The sequence below is a fragment of the Octodon degus genome, unplaced genomic scaffold, assembly GCF_000260255.1.
Source record: "Octodon degus isolate 3935 unplaced genomic scaffold, OctDeg1.0 scaffold00032, whole genome shotgun sequence".
NCBI lineage: Eukaryota > Metazoa > Chordata > Mammalia > Rodentia > Octodontidae > Octodon > Octodon degus.
Genome location: NW_004524608.1, coordinates 10,632,138 through 10,644,438, shown reverse-complemented (window position 1 = coordinate 10,644,438; position 12,301 = coordinate 10,632,138). Strand labels below are relative to the sequence as shown.

General features: G+C 37.3%; 1 protein-coding gene across 4 annotated transcripts in view; it reads right to left on the bottom strand.

The window, feature by feature from the left end:
* The window catches only part of Ifih1 (interferon induced with helicase C domain 1), a 59,431-nt gene that overhangs the window by 10,243 nt on the left and 36,887 nt on the right, over positions 1-12,301 (bottom strand). For all 4 annotated transcript variants that reach the window (XM_023713800.1, XM_023713798.1, XM_023713799.1 and 1 more), the window contains 5 exons: positions 11,104-11,324; positions 5,073-5,283; positions 3,657-3,874; positions 2,515-2,631; positions 452-575 (listed from right to left, as the gene is read on the bottom strand). In XM_023713800.1, coding sequence (XP_023569568.1) covers positions 452-575; positions 2,515-2,631; positions 3,657-3,874; positions 5,073-5,283; positions 11,104-11,324 — 891 coding nt within the window. The remainder of the gene's footprint in view (positions 1-451; positions 576-2,514; positions 2,632-3,656; positions 3,875-5,072; positions 5,284-11,103; positions 11,325-12,301) is intronic.

The following is a 12,301-nucleotide window of genomic DNA, read 5'->3' as shown; positions in this document are numbered from 1 at the left end:
TACAACTATGGACAGTGGATTAGGACTCCCAAACCAGGTCCACCCTGGTGTTCAAATGATCAAAACAGACTCAGAGTGCACCATGCATTCTAAGCAGGGCCAGGCTTTCCGACTCCTAAGCTTGCTGTTTGAGCAATGTTTCAGCAAAAACACATATTGGATCTGTGGAGGAATGACACGCAAACATCAGTCGAGTGCGTCTTTGGAGACAGTCGTTAGCAGAGCTGCTAGTATTTAGCTAATATTTTAAATGTACAATAAATGAAAGAGAAAACAGGATGAATTGAGATATCTTCATATAAGGGATTAGAACGTGTTTATATATGTCCTATACAAAATACCAAATTTTTATTTGATATTCCATTTGCTTTCAGTTTGGTTGTGAGTATGTGATACAGTCACCTAAAATATTGGTACAAACATGGAATAAACTGACCAAAAGCAGAATTACCTTTTTTTTCCATTTGAATGGTCCATTGCTCATAATTTTGCGTTCCAAACTCTGACATTGAACTCACTTGGCAGTAAGTTTGAATGCTTGACATTATTTCTAGCAGTTTATCTTTAAATGGATCCTAAAAATAAATTATATACTTATTCCTAATGGTAATGAATATCATATTTGTTAAAATGATTTGCGTGTTATAATATCTGACTTGGAATATTTGTTTAGCTAAAGTAACAGGACAAGCTCTGATTGCCCTTCACACATGACTTCACTTCTGTGAGCTTCTGCTTTGCCTCTGCCAGCTACACCACACCAATGTGCACTTCTGCTGGAATTCCCAATGCAAAAGTTTACAAAAGTAAATGACTACTATGAGCCTTAAATGTGAAACGCAACTTAAAACATCAGTCATGTTAACATCAGAAGTAGAGTGCCTACCACTTAAGAAACATTTCTCATTGGACAACAGCTTTCATTATTACTTATCCCAAAATAAAAGGCTGAGGTAGTTGGATAAAAGTCACCTGAGCAAGAATATATCTGATTATATTTGTAGAACATTCCAGATCAGTCAAAAATCCTTATTTTAGAAGCAGAATATCAGTTTTTTGAATTCAAATATACTACTTACATGTTTTTTATTTTTTATTTATTTTTTGTGTGTGTGTGTGTGTGTGTGTGTGTGTGTGTGGTACTGGGGATTGAACTCAGACCCTGTGCTTGCCAGGCAGGCACTTATTCTACTGAGCTATCTCCCTGGCCCTCAGTTATCAGTTCTTTTTGCAGCACGGTGATTGGAAGGGGAAATGGCAGAGCTGGCAGTGTACCGTCTCTTGGTCTCGATTTTGTTTGCACACACGTGCGCAGTTTATGAAAATTCAGAAATCTGTTTAAGTAGAAGAATTTATACTTTTTCTCGTGGGTGTTACAGTTCCATGAAAAGAGTTTCAAAAGTTTAAGTTTAAAAGATGGCAAATTCTTTTTAAAAATATCCTGAGAAATATTTTTAATGATTCTAAGCAGAAACATGCATTTAAATTTACCAACTAAATCTAGATGAGTAATAAAGACTGAAAGTGAATAAAGTATATTCATTTGTTCCAGTACAATTCTGATAGTTCTCTTTTTCAAAAGTCAAAAAATTTGGCCACTAATGGTGGTTTAAGACATACAATATTTTTAATCTTTTTTTTTTTTTTTTCTGAACCGGGGATTGAACTCAGACCCTTGTGCTTGCCAAGGAAGCGCTTATTCTACTGAGACATCTCCCCGGACCCCAAGACACAATATTTTTAAATATAGTTTTATCTACAGTATGTACAACACTTAATCCCAGTATCCCAGTGAAGTATATTTTAATGGTATTAAAGTTATTATTAATTGCAGGTAGCTAAAATTTATCATGCTTTTTCAATGTTACAGAAGAAATCAGTGACTTAACCTGTTAGCCATAATGTCCAAATGACTCTCAGTTGATTTTTGTAATCAGTAAAAACATTCACCAGAAAGCACCATTAAATTTTAATTTCTTTATTATGGCAGTGCTTTCCCAAGAAGGTAAATTTACAAATATGCAAATAAGGTAGAATTTCCAGTAAAATTGCCAACTCTAACAAAATGGCTCCATGGAATGTCAGAAAACTCCATGCTGGAATTCATTAAGAAAGCCAAGTTGATTCCGATTTGATTTGAAACTGTCTCATTGCTATCTGTTTATCAATAAAACTTTAAAAAGAGAAAGCCAAGTTGAGGTTAAAATCAACTATCGAACTCCCTCCAGCTTATCTGTGCAACCCTTCCTTAGTTAACGCCTCCACGGCTCTTCTGTAATATATTACTACTCAACTACTTTTCTTACAGATAAGAAAATTAAAATAAGGATGGAGGAGAAAACAGTATTGCTTTGCTACCCAATATCAATTTTGAAAAGCACGCATATAGAACTATAATTTTTTGCAAAACTTGTTACATGATATTATTTATGTGGACGGCACAAATTAACCTTGCTTTCCTTCAACTTAATGCTGCACTGCCAACCAAGTCGACTGAAAATATTAAACACATACTTCTCTGGTGTCATCTGCAATCACAAACTTCTTACATGGCTCCTTTATTTGGTCTTTGAGTTGACTATAGTAGTCTTTCACTGTTTTAATGGTAGATGCATCAAGATTGGCACAAATCTGGAAAAGAGACATTTTTAAATATTGAAATACTATCTCCTTATAATCAATACAGTGTAGACTTTCTATGTAAGAAGCAAGTAGAGGGGTCGGGGAGATAGTTCAGTAGAATAAGCACTTTCCTGGCAAGCTTGAGGGCCTGAGTTCAATCCCTGGTTCCCCCCAAAATAAAAAAGCAAGTAGTATGTAATTTTTGGCATGTATATGTATATAAAATTTCTTGTAGATAACACATAATGTTACTTGCAAAATAAGGCATTGTTTGTTGTATTGCTTTATTGTAGATCTGATTAAACAGTCTTTAACCTGATAGAGTAAAAATAACTTCTAAATCCAGTTATTGGAAGTTTTAGAAAAGGAGTACTTTTCTTTTCATCCCTTAATTTCCACTTTTCAGCTGAAAATGTGACAAGAAAGAGCACAGCAATTTCTAGAAACTGGCAGAGAACAGTAATGGGATAATCATATTGTACCGTCACATGGTGGGTCATCTTGACATCCCTGGGCCGTATCACTCACATTAATATGCCTTTTCCACACATAAAGAAGCAGGACAAAGCTGGAAGCACATTGAGTACTTGCAGTTATAGATTAGAGTTAATCCCTAATCATGGTAGTATATTACATTGTGGAGACAATAGTCCTCTGAATCTTTTTTGTGCTAATGATTTTTACTGAATTCAACTTACAGGGACTTAAAATTCAAATGGTGTCGACATACACTGGGGCTGCAATGATTCATTTAATACTCGAGATCAACAGTACCACCTGGTAATGACCGTTCTCCACCTACACAGAGGGTTGAATTTAGGGCTTTCACACTGAGTTACAATCTCAGTTGCTTTTAAATTTCTTTCTTTTTTCTTATTTATTATCTTTATTTTATTTTATTCCATTTATTTTTGAGACAGTTCTCTCCGAGTCTCTGAGCTGCCTACGCCGGCATACCCTTGCGATCACCCTGTCACAGTCTCCCACAGTTCTGGGAATACAGGTGTGGTAACCGCAGTTGGCTAACGACTTACTTTTAAGATGTGCTCTTCAGCCTTGGCTTGCTTGGTGGCACCTCCAACGCCAGGTGAAGCTGTTAGACCTAGGATCTGGGGCAGGGGAGCCACTGGTTTGTTTTCTTTCTGGAGTCGCTTATTTTTCAACTTCTGTTTCAAATAGCGCCTCATGATGTTGTTATAGACGGCTTCCTTGTTGGTGTGATGACATTCGTCAATAATAATGAGGGAAAAGTCTTGAAAGAAAAAGTGTGTGGTTTATTTTCCCATACAGCAAGCTACAGTGATGGAAGTATCTGAAACTAATGCACTGAACTGCCGTGGAGACATTTTCTTAGCCAGGCTACAGCACACCCTCCTGCAGTCTGCAGAGAGGAATCTAACTATATAAGACACCTGGATGGGGGGGCTTGGCCTTAGCTCAGTTGTTTAAGTGGCTGCTTCCACAAAGCTGTCAGCCTCAGGTTGCTGTAGTTCGATCCCCACAACACACCAGCCAGCCAAACCACCCCTTAGGGCATTTAGAGCAAAAAAAAAAAAAAAAAAAGACACCTGGATGTACCAAGTTCATGTACTCTGATCATGATAGTGTCCCTGTTAGATGTTGTCCCTGTTTAATAGATGACATCCAGAACATTCACAGGGCTAAGATGTATTAAAGAGTGAGATTTATAATACTTTATTAAAAAAATTATACTTTTGTTCTTTAATAAGATATTTGGAGTTGGTAAATTTTATTTTGATCATGTCAGATAAAAACTGTATTATTTAAAGAGAAATAATTCCATCTTTTATTAATATTGCTTTAGTTATTATATTTACTTTTACTCTCTCTCTCTGCCTTTCTCCCAACTTCCCAACTCACAGAAAATAGAAGGCCAGTATTTTTTCTCTGCAGAGAAAAGGGCAGTTCTAACATAATCCACTAGCAAATAAATATATTTGGAAGATATTCCAAAAGTAAATGAAGAATCCAATGAGTGCTTGATTTAACAATGATATTCTTTTGCAGAACAAAGAGGCCTAGTTGGGGTGTGTGTGTGTGTGTGTGTGTGTGTGTGTGTGTGTGTATTGGAGATTGAATCCAGGGTCTTTGCACTGAGCTATATGGTCAGAATTTATTTATTTTTTAAATTTTGAGACTGAATTTTCTGGGTCACTGTGTTGCCCACATTGAGATTATCTTGGGATTCTCCTGCCTCAGGGTCCCAGAATTCTGGGATTATAGGCACGTGCATCATGCCTGTCTTTCTTTTCTATTTGCTTATCTCTCCCCAGGAAGCAGAGTTTTACTTAAACCTTAGAGAACAGAAGACAATCTAAATCAAGGTTAATGTTTATCAGCATTTAAAAATTGTTCAGCGAATACAGCTACCATTACTGAGAATAATATTGTTAGTAATTTTTTTTCTAAAAATGAACATTTCAACCAACCTGACAGCTGGACGCCAGCATCTTCTCCACTTTCCGAATTTAAGAGGGAGTTTTCAAGGATTTGAGCTGTACTGATAATAACATCATAGGATTTGACAACTTCTGGGAATGATATTTTCAGTTGAGTATCACCACTTAGTCCAGTAACATGATACCATTTCTTTAAAAATGGTTTGAACTCTTTGTGGAACAGCTGCTCAACTAACATCACCTTACAGACGAGATTAAAAAAGGGAGAAAAAGAGAGCAAGCAGTCAGAGCAAGACAAAAAAGGCCTATAATGTGTGAAATACTAGAAGCAGTGTTTATGTTATCAGCTAATTGGATGTAACAACCTCTTCCCCATCCCTTTATTCTTCTTTTTTTTTCTTTTTGGTTTGGTGTGGACATTGTACTTGGGACACAGACGTGTTTAAGGTATGTTTGGCACCTTTGATCCGCTCATCCATTCAGTCTAGCTGACCCTACCTAACAAGACTAAATAAAATTAAGCACCTTATTTTAACACAATTAATACTCCTCTCAGGAAGAAACACACAAAGTGATCTCAAGAAGAAACCACTCGCTTCTGAATGAAGGCTTTAGAGGGAATTTGATTCTGGTAAACCACGCTTCAGTCAAGAGTTAAATCAAAACTAAGCACCTGCACGCAGGGTTTGATGCCTGGGCCTGCCATGCCGGCCCCACCCCCGATGCGTGCTGAGGCGGTGATTGTGACTGGGTGTGGTGGTGTGTGTCTGTAATCCCAGCACTTGGGAGGCTGTAAACAGGGGAATCACTATGAGTCCAATCTAGTGGTGAGACCCTGAATACCCTGTAGACTCTTCCCTAAAATACAGGAAAACAAACAAATAAACAAACTAATGTTGGATAGAGAATATATTTTTAATTTTTAGAGCAAGGCTAAACTATGTAGGTCAAGCAGTTCATTTTCATTTTGTACCCAACAGTTCACAGGATCCTTGTGAGTTGTACTGCCATGGTAACTCACCCTGTTGTTTGCTTTGGGATCAAGCAAAAACACAATTGTAAGCTGATGTGGCAAAGAAGTGGATGCTTCTACCCTTTTGAGTTGATTGTATGTTGGGATGTCTGATGAGGTGGCTGGCTGGCTGCCTCCATGCTCCACCTTAAGACCAAGCCAGTGTACTCCCTGGATTTGGGGAGAGACAAGCCATGCTCTCCTGAGAGGCCTAGCTTAATAGGATTTGCCCAACAGAAGCCCCAGAGGGGTACAGTGTGGCAAACAGAGTTGGCAGGAACAGTTTCAAGGGCCAAATTCAACCAAGTCATGTTATATCCCTCTTAACGTGGTTACCTGCAATGTAATCAAGGGGTATCTTGTCACCAGTCTGCAGAATATATAGTCTCCACTTTTTTACTTCAGGTGAGCCCCATTTAGGTGTTAAGTAAGGGCAGTATGGTCCCCTTGGCTGAGGATGGCTACATATGGAGAGGATTGCTTTGCATTATTATTCAGTAGGTTTAGTGAAGGCTTCTAAGAATGGATGTAGAGAAGACAGTGATGAAAGAAGGAACATGGAATCCATGAACTCCAAGGGGTGCAGCGGACCTACGATCAATAATTAAGACTGATGAGCAAGAGAACATTACCATAGGAGGAAAGAGCAGTGAGAAAAACTGTCAGTGGTTTTTCTCTTCTCTCTTCAATGGTCGGTCTTTCTGGTGTACCTGCCGCAAAATCACTTAAAAGATTTGGAAAATGCAGAGGCTGGAGCCCTACTCAAAGCTACTGAACTGAGGCACTGACTCCAAGGACAGAGTCTTGAAACAGTCATTTAATGAAGCTCTCATGTAATCATTAAGGCTATAAAATTAGAGTGCTACAGCGTTTCACTCTTCCACAAAGCCACTCCTGATTGATTTTTCAACAAATACTATTTCCACTGTGTAAAACATAAGGAACAATCTAAGAAGGGAGTCAGGAAACAAAACAAAAGAAAACTCTGAGAAACACAGTAGGAAATGAGTTTGTGGGGAAAGAGCATCCTCTAGGAGAAAGAGAGCTCCGAAGAGTTGCACCAGTCACTTGTGTGTGGGTGACCTTGACCAGGTCTGAGTCATTTCAGGCATCTTAATTTTCCCATTAAAAATAATCTTGAAGGTCTACCTACTACACCATTGTGAAAATGAAATGAAGTAGAAGCTAATACAGTGCTAGTACTCTAAAAATTTTTCTGTTATGCCAGGCATCTCTTCTTTCTGTCTGGAGAAGTGGCAGAAAAAGAGGAACAGGTGACTTCAGTCTTCAGTAGAGAAGCATTTAGATCTCATCTCTGCTTCTTATTTGCTCGGTGACCCCTAAGAGGCCAATTGCAATCTTAGAGGCACAATTTTCTGGTGGGGAAAAATAGGATAATAATGAGTACCTCAGGCTGGGGAGACGGCTCAGTAGAATAAGCGCTTCCCTGGCAAGCGCAAGGGTCTGAGTTCAATCCCAGGTTTCACCAAAAAAAAAAAAAAAAAAAAAGAAAAAAAGAAATACTGAGTACCTCATACAGTAGCTATGTGGATTTAATGAAATAATATATACATCAATCCTTTATAAGTGCACTAAAATATTATATTGTATACATAAGCTTCTCATTCTTTCTAATTCATGGTTTCCTTGGGCATAGGCTCTGCATTTGATTTAGTTTTCAAGAAACTCATGCTAAATGATACAATTAATAATTTCTGCACTGTGGAGTATGATAGCAATGTAAAGTTTTCCCCATAAAAGTTGAGTCAAAACCTTCCAAAGGGAAGCATTTTCACATGTAGAGAACAAAAAGAAGCTATCACTGGAGACAGTGACAGAGATACTACAGATAGGGTGAGATGTTGAGAATCTTGATACTCACTCTGAGTGGCACTGACTTCCTCATGGAGGACACAAAGAAAGCCAGATGCAAGTCTGACATGGCTAATCGGGAGGTGTGCAGTCTCCTTGGAGCCTTTTGCTGAGATGTAACAGTGTTTGCCAAGAATCATCAAACCCAACTGCTACCAACTTCCACTGAATCCTACGGGGCTGTCCTCTAGCGTCTGAAGGAACCTGGAATTTAGCTTTTGTGATGTGGAAGCCCTGATAGGAAATGGGAAGGCTGGGAGCACAGGAGGTGTTCGCAGTTCTCCCTGCACTTGAAAGAGGTAACTCTGGAAAGGGCAGAGGAGATGAAAGGAAATCATTTTAAGGAGCAAGACTTCTCTTTTCTAGATCAAAGGGTAGAATACCTTGGGATACTGGGCTTAAGTATAAAATTTGGGTCATTTTGACTTACTGGAGATTCGCTAATTCGATTAAAAAGAAAGCTGAAATTATTTTACAATGCAAAGAAATGGGGCAGTTAACAATTATGGCATAAGGGGGAGAACTAATGCAGGGGTTTCTAGGAGGTCTGAGAAAACAATGGGGAAGCAGAGAACGCAGATAAGGAATTAGAGTTATAGTCTCACATGTTCACACAGGAGTGCAGTGAGCAACAAAGAGAAATTAGCACTTAATCATAGCTGTACACAAGAATCCCCTAGAGCTGATGGGTGGAAATTTCCTGACTAGAATGAAGCATGGAGCGAAGGGAATTTCAAGGAAAGGGAGGCACATTAGACACATACAAAACTAGGAAGCCTGAAATGATCAAACAAAATTATTTCAAAAGATAAATGTAAGTATTTGCATTTAAGCTTAAAATGAACCACATAAATATAAGTCTTCTGTAGTTTAACCAATTTCAAATGAATAGGAAGTTAAGCTTTTTGAGTACAGCAAGGTATGATGAGTTTGTCGATGTCAAGGGCAAATCAGTTATGGGCAGAGTAAGGGTGGAATGTCATCTCTCACATACTGCTATGGTAAGACCATGTCTGTAATATTTTCTTTTTCTGGACACTCTTTCTAAAAAGGGTCTAGATAAATATCTGAAGGAGCAGGAAAACTTAGAATAATGAAGAATCTGGAAACCACATTCTATGCACAATGATTAAAAGAACTGTGGACACATTCCATTGGGGAAAGAAAAATACCGTAGAACCCAAAAGATATTCCTAGTGAAGAGCTACTATGAGAAAGGAACATAATTCACTCTACATAATCAGAGAGGAAAGAATTATAACTTATGAGTATGTGTTCCAGAGAAAAACTTTAGTTGAATATATGTATGACTTTCTAACAGTGTCAGTTGTTCAAAGAAGGGCTAGATCTATCCTTTCAGGAGAGAGATTGCCTCGATAGCTGGAAGTTACCCAGAATAAATGAGAGAATCACTTTACAAAGGAAGAAAACTAGATCTCTAAGGATGTTTCTTTCCCTGATAAGAAAATAATGGATAAGAAAAATAATGGAAGGAAATGAATATCCTTTGGGGCTATATGGTTTAGAGGAAGTGATAGGGAAAATTACTCTGAGAGGGTATATGGTAAGGCTGAATTTGAGAAAATGATAAAATGATCAAATGGTATGAAAGTATCAGCTTACGTAGCTTTGAACCCATTTAACTTTATTCTTTTCTCCACATCTAGAACTTCTATCTATAAGTATTCTGGTCAGAGTATTTATTTCACTAATTATACAGGTGAGGTGAATGGATGGAAGAAGGAGTTAATATTTATTGAGTCATTAAATAGCTACACACATATACAATCTAATTTAAGCTTCAGAACATGATAGCTATTTTGTTGACTTTATGATGAATTAACTAAGGTAAATATCTAAACTGCAAGGTAGAAATAGGATTCTAAACTATTTTATTTTAAAAGGTGTTATCATTTGGAAAGGGAATATATGAAAAGCTATGGACAAGTGCAGTGTAATGAATGACCATTATCAGCTAAATAAGTAAATAAATGAAAGTGGAGATGAGTGTGTAAAGGAAAGTTATTTATGTTTAGCAGATGTACACAAAAAGCATTTTGAATTGCACGACAGAAATTAGTCAAAACATAGATTTTGAATATGTACTTCAGTACTGAAGAGCAGGTTGGGGTTAGAACCTGTTTGTCATAACAGAACTGCAAAACATGGGAAGTTTTTTGTCTTGCTATATTTAATGTAAATGAAAACATAAGGGAACAAAGACTTCCTTCTTGTGAACAGTATACTTAAATTTATTACATAAAATGGAAATAATTAATATTCCTGATCTATAACTTTATAAAGTAATAAATTTTCATTTATTTAAATAAAGTTCAAATAACTAGGTTTTCTTTTATAATAAAAACTTCAAATACAAGATATAAACTATCAAAGAAAAACCAGTTGCATTTAATGTTATATTTTTATAGCATATATAATCTTTGAAGAGTATTTATATATTTAACTTGAGATAGATAAACCAAGTATTCATTTAACTTACTATTTACTATTTCAACCATGTGGAAATGTATTCTGGATAAAGAGGTCTGGCCATTTTTTTATGTATTTATTATAGAGTCTACAGGGTCTCACTATGCAAATCGGACTTGTAGTGATTCTCCTGTTTTCAGCATCCCAAGCGCTGGGATTACAGGCACATGTCACCATACCCAGTCTCAGTCACTGTCTCAGTGTGCCCTAGGAGCGGGGCTGGTATGGCACTTCAGGGATTGAGTCCAGTTGCTGCATCTGCCTAATCAAATGTTTTAATTTGCTGAGCTATCTGGCTGACCTTTCTGGCTATCTTAAAGAGACTCTAAAAGATAATATTTGACCTCGAGTCCAAAGATATTTTCAGGTCACTCATGTTTATATGCAATGATAACTTAAATTAGGTGACATTAAAGTATATTTTGGTAGTATAATATTCATACATAGGTTATACCTATATTAACTTAATGTTCCAACTTTATGGAAAGAATTCCATTTTAAGGCTAATCCCTTATTAGTCACATCTATAAAAACTAAGTTTAAAATTAAAGTAAATGGCTTATTTTGACATTATGCCTAATGAAATTAAATGTCCATATTACATGGCTACTCACGTTCTCACAGAAAAGCTTTAGAATAATGAGAGGACAATGAAGAAGTGATGTGACTCTTGTGTTGTCTGAATACCTTATTGACAAGCACGATCACTTTCCCGGGCTCAGAAGCCTGTTTCTTCTTATCCAAGTGGTCCTTGGTGATGTAAACGGCCACTCTGGTTTTCCCACTGCCCGTAGGAAGGCATATGATGATATTCTTCCCTTCCAAAGCTGGCTGGGCCACTTCCATTTGGTAAGACCTGAGCTTCAGCTCCGGCTCAGGAGATGCTCTTTTTGCCACATTCTCCTCATCTGAAGGAAGTTAAAAGGGACCAAAAGAAACAAAGGGGCAGTAAAATAACTCCGTCTGTAACTGCACACAGGCCTCTGTGGCTTAGGTGACTTTTGGTTTTCTTTACCCATGAATCAGTGTCCTCTACCTTTTCAGGTTACAACCCAGGGACTCTATCACAGAAGTGGGGAAGTGGGTGTGTCCCCAAGTGAGTGAGTTAGCAGTCCAGAGGCCTGGGAGTGCAGGGGCTGCTGATACGTTTTCAGGGAGTGCGCAAAGCCAAGATGAATTTACAGAAAACACTCTGGTGCAGGATTTGCAGTTGAGGCTGTTATCGCATAGACTTCCTTTCCTTCGGTTAGCCATTATTCCTTTTTTCTGAGCCCTTGCCCTAAAACATCAAGAGGAATTGGAACAGTAGAATTCCTTAGTCCTCCTTGATCTGTATCAGAGACCTTATATCTGAGGAGGATAGTTTTCAAATCCCCTGAGAATACCAAAATGTTCACAGTGTTGCCCTGTCCCCTTCAAATAATATTTGCATTGCTTACCGTGCAATGTGAGCGTATCTTAATAGTTATTTTGTATTTTTTTTACATTTAGATCAATTTATTTCATTTAAAAAATATCTCTAGATAGGGGAAAGCTAGGTCACATAGGAATTATATGAAAAAGAATACAATAATTTAAACCTTTGAGCAATAATAATTTTAGCTAAGATGATTAATATTAATGCAACAATTTTTACTAAAACTTACAGGCCTAAACAAATTGTCTTTGGTACAGTTCGCCTCTGGCTTGCTTTTTTTTTTTTCTTTAATACTTGATGAAAAATATCTGTTCCAAATTATGCCTAAGATGTTTGCTATTCAGACAGATAGTGAGGTTAAGCTTAACAGCCTAGGTTGTATGGTAATAACAATTAACTTCTCTTCTGGAGGGTTAACAACCTAAGTTTGTAGACCAAAATTAGAGAAAAAGGAAGGCTGCAGGAAAG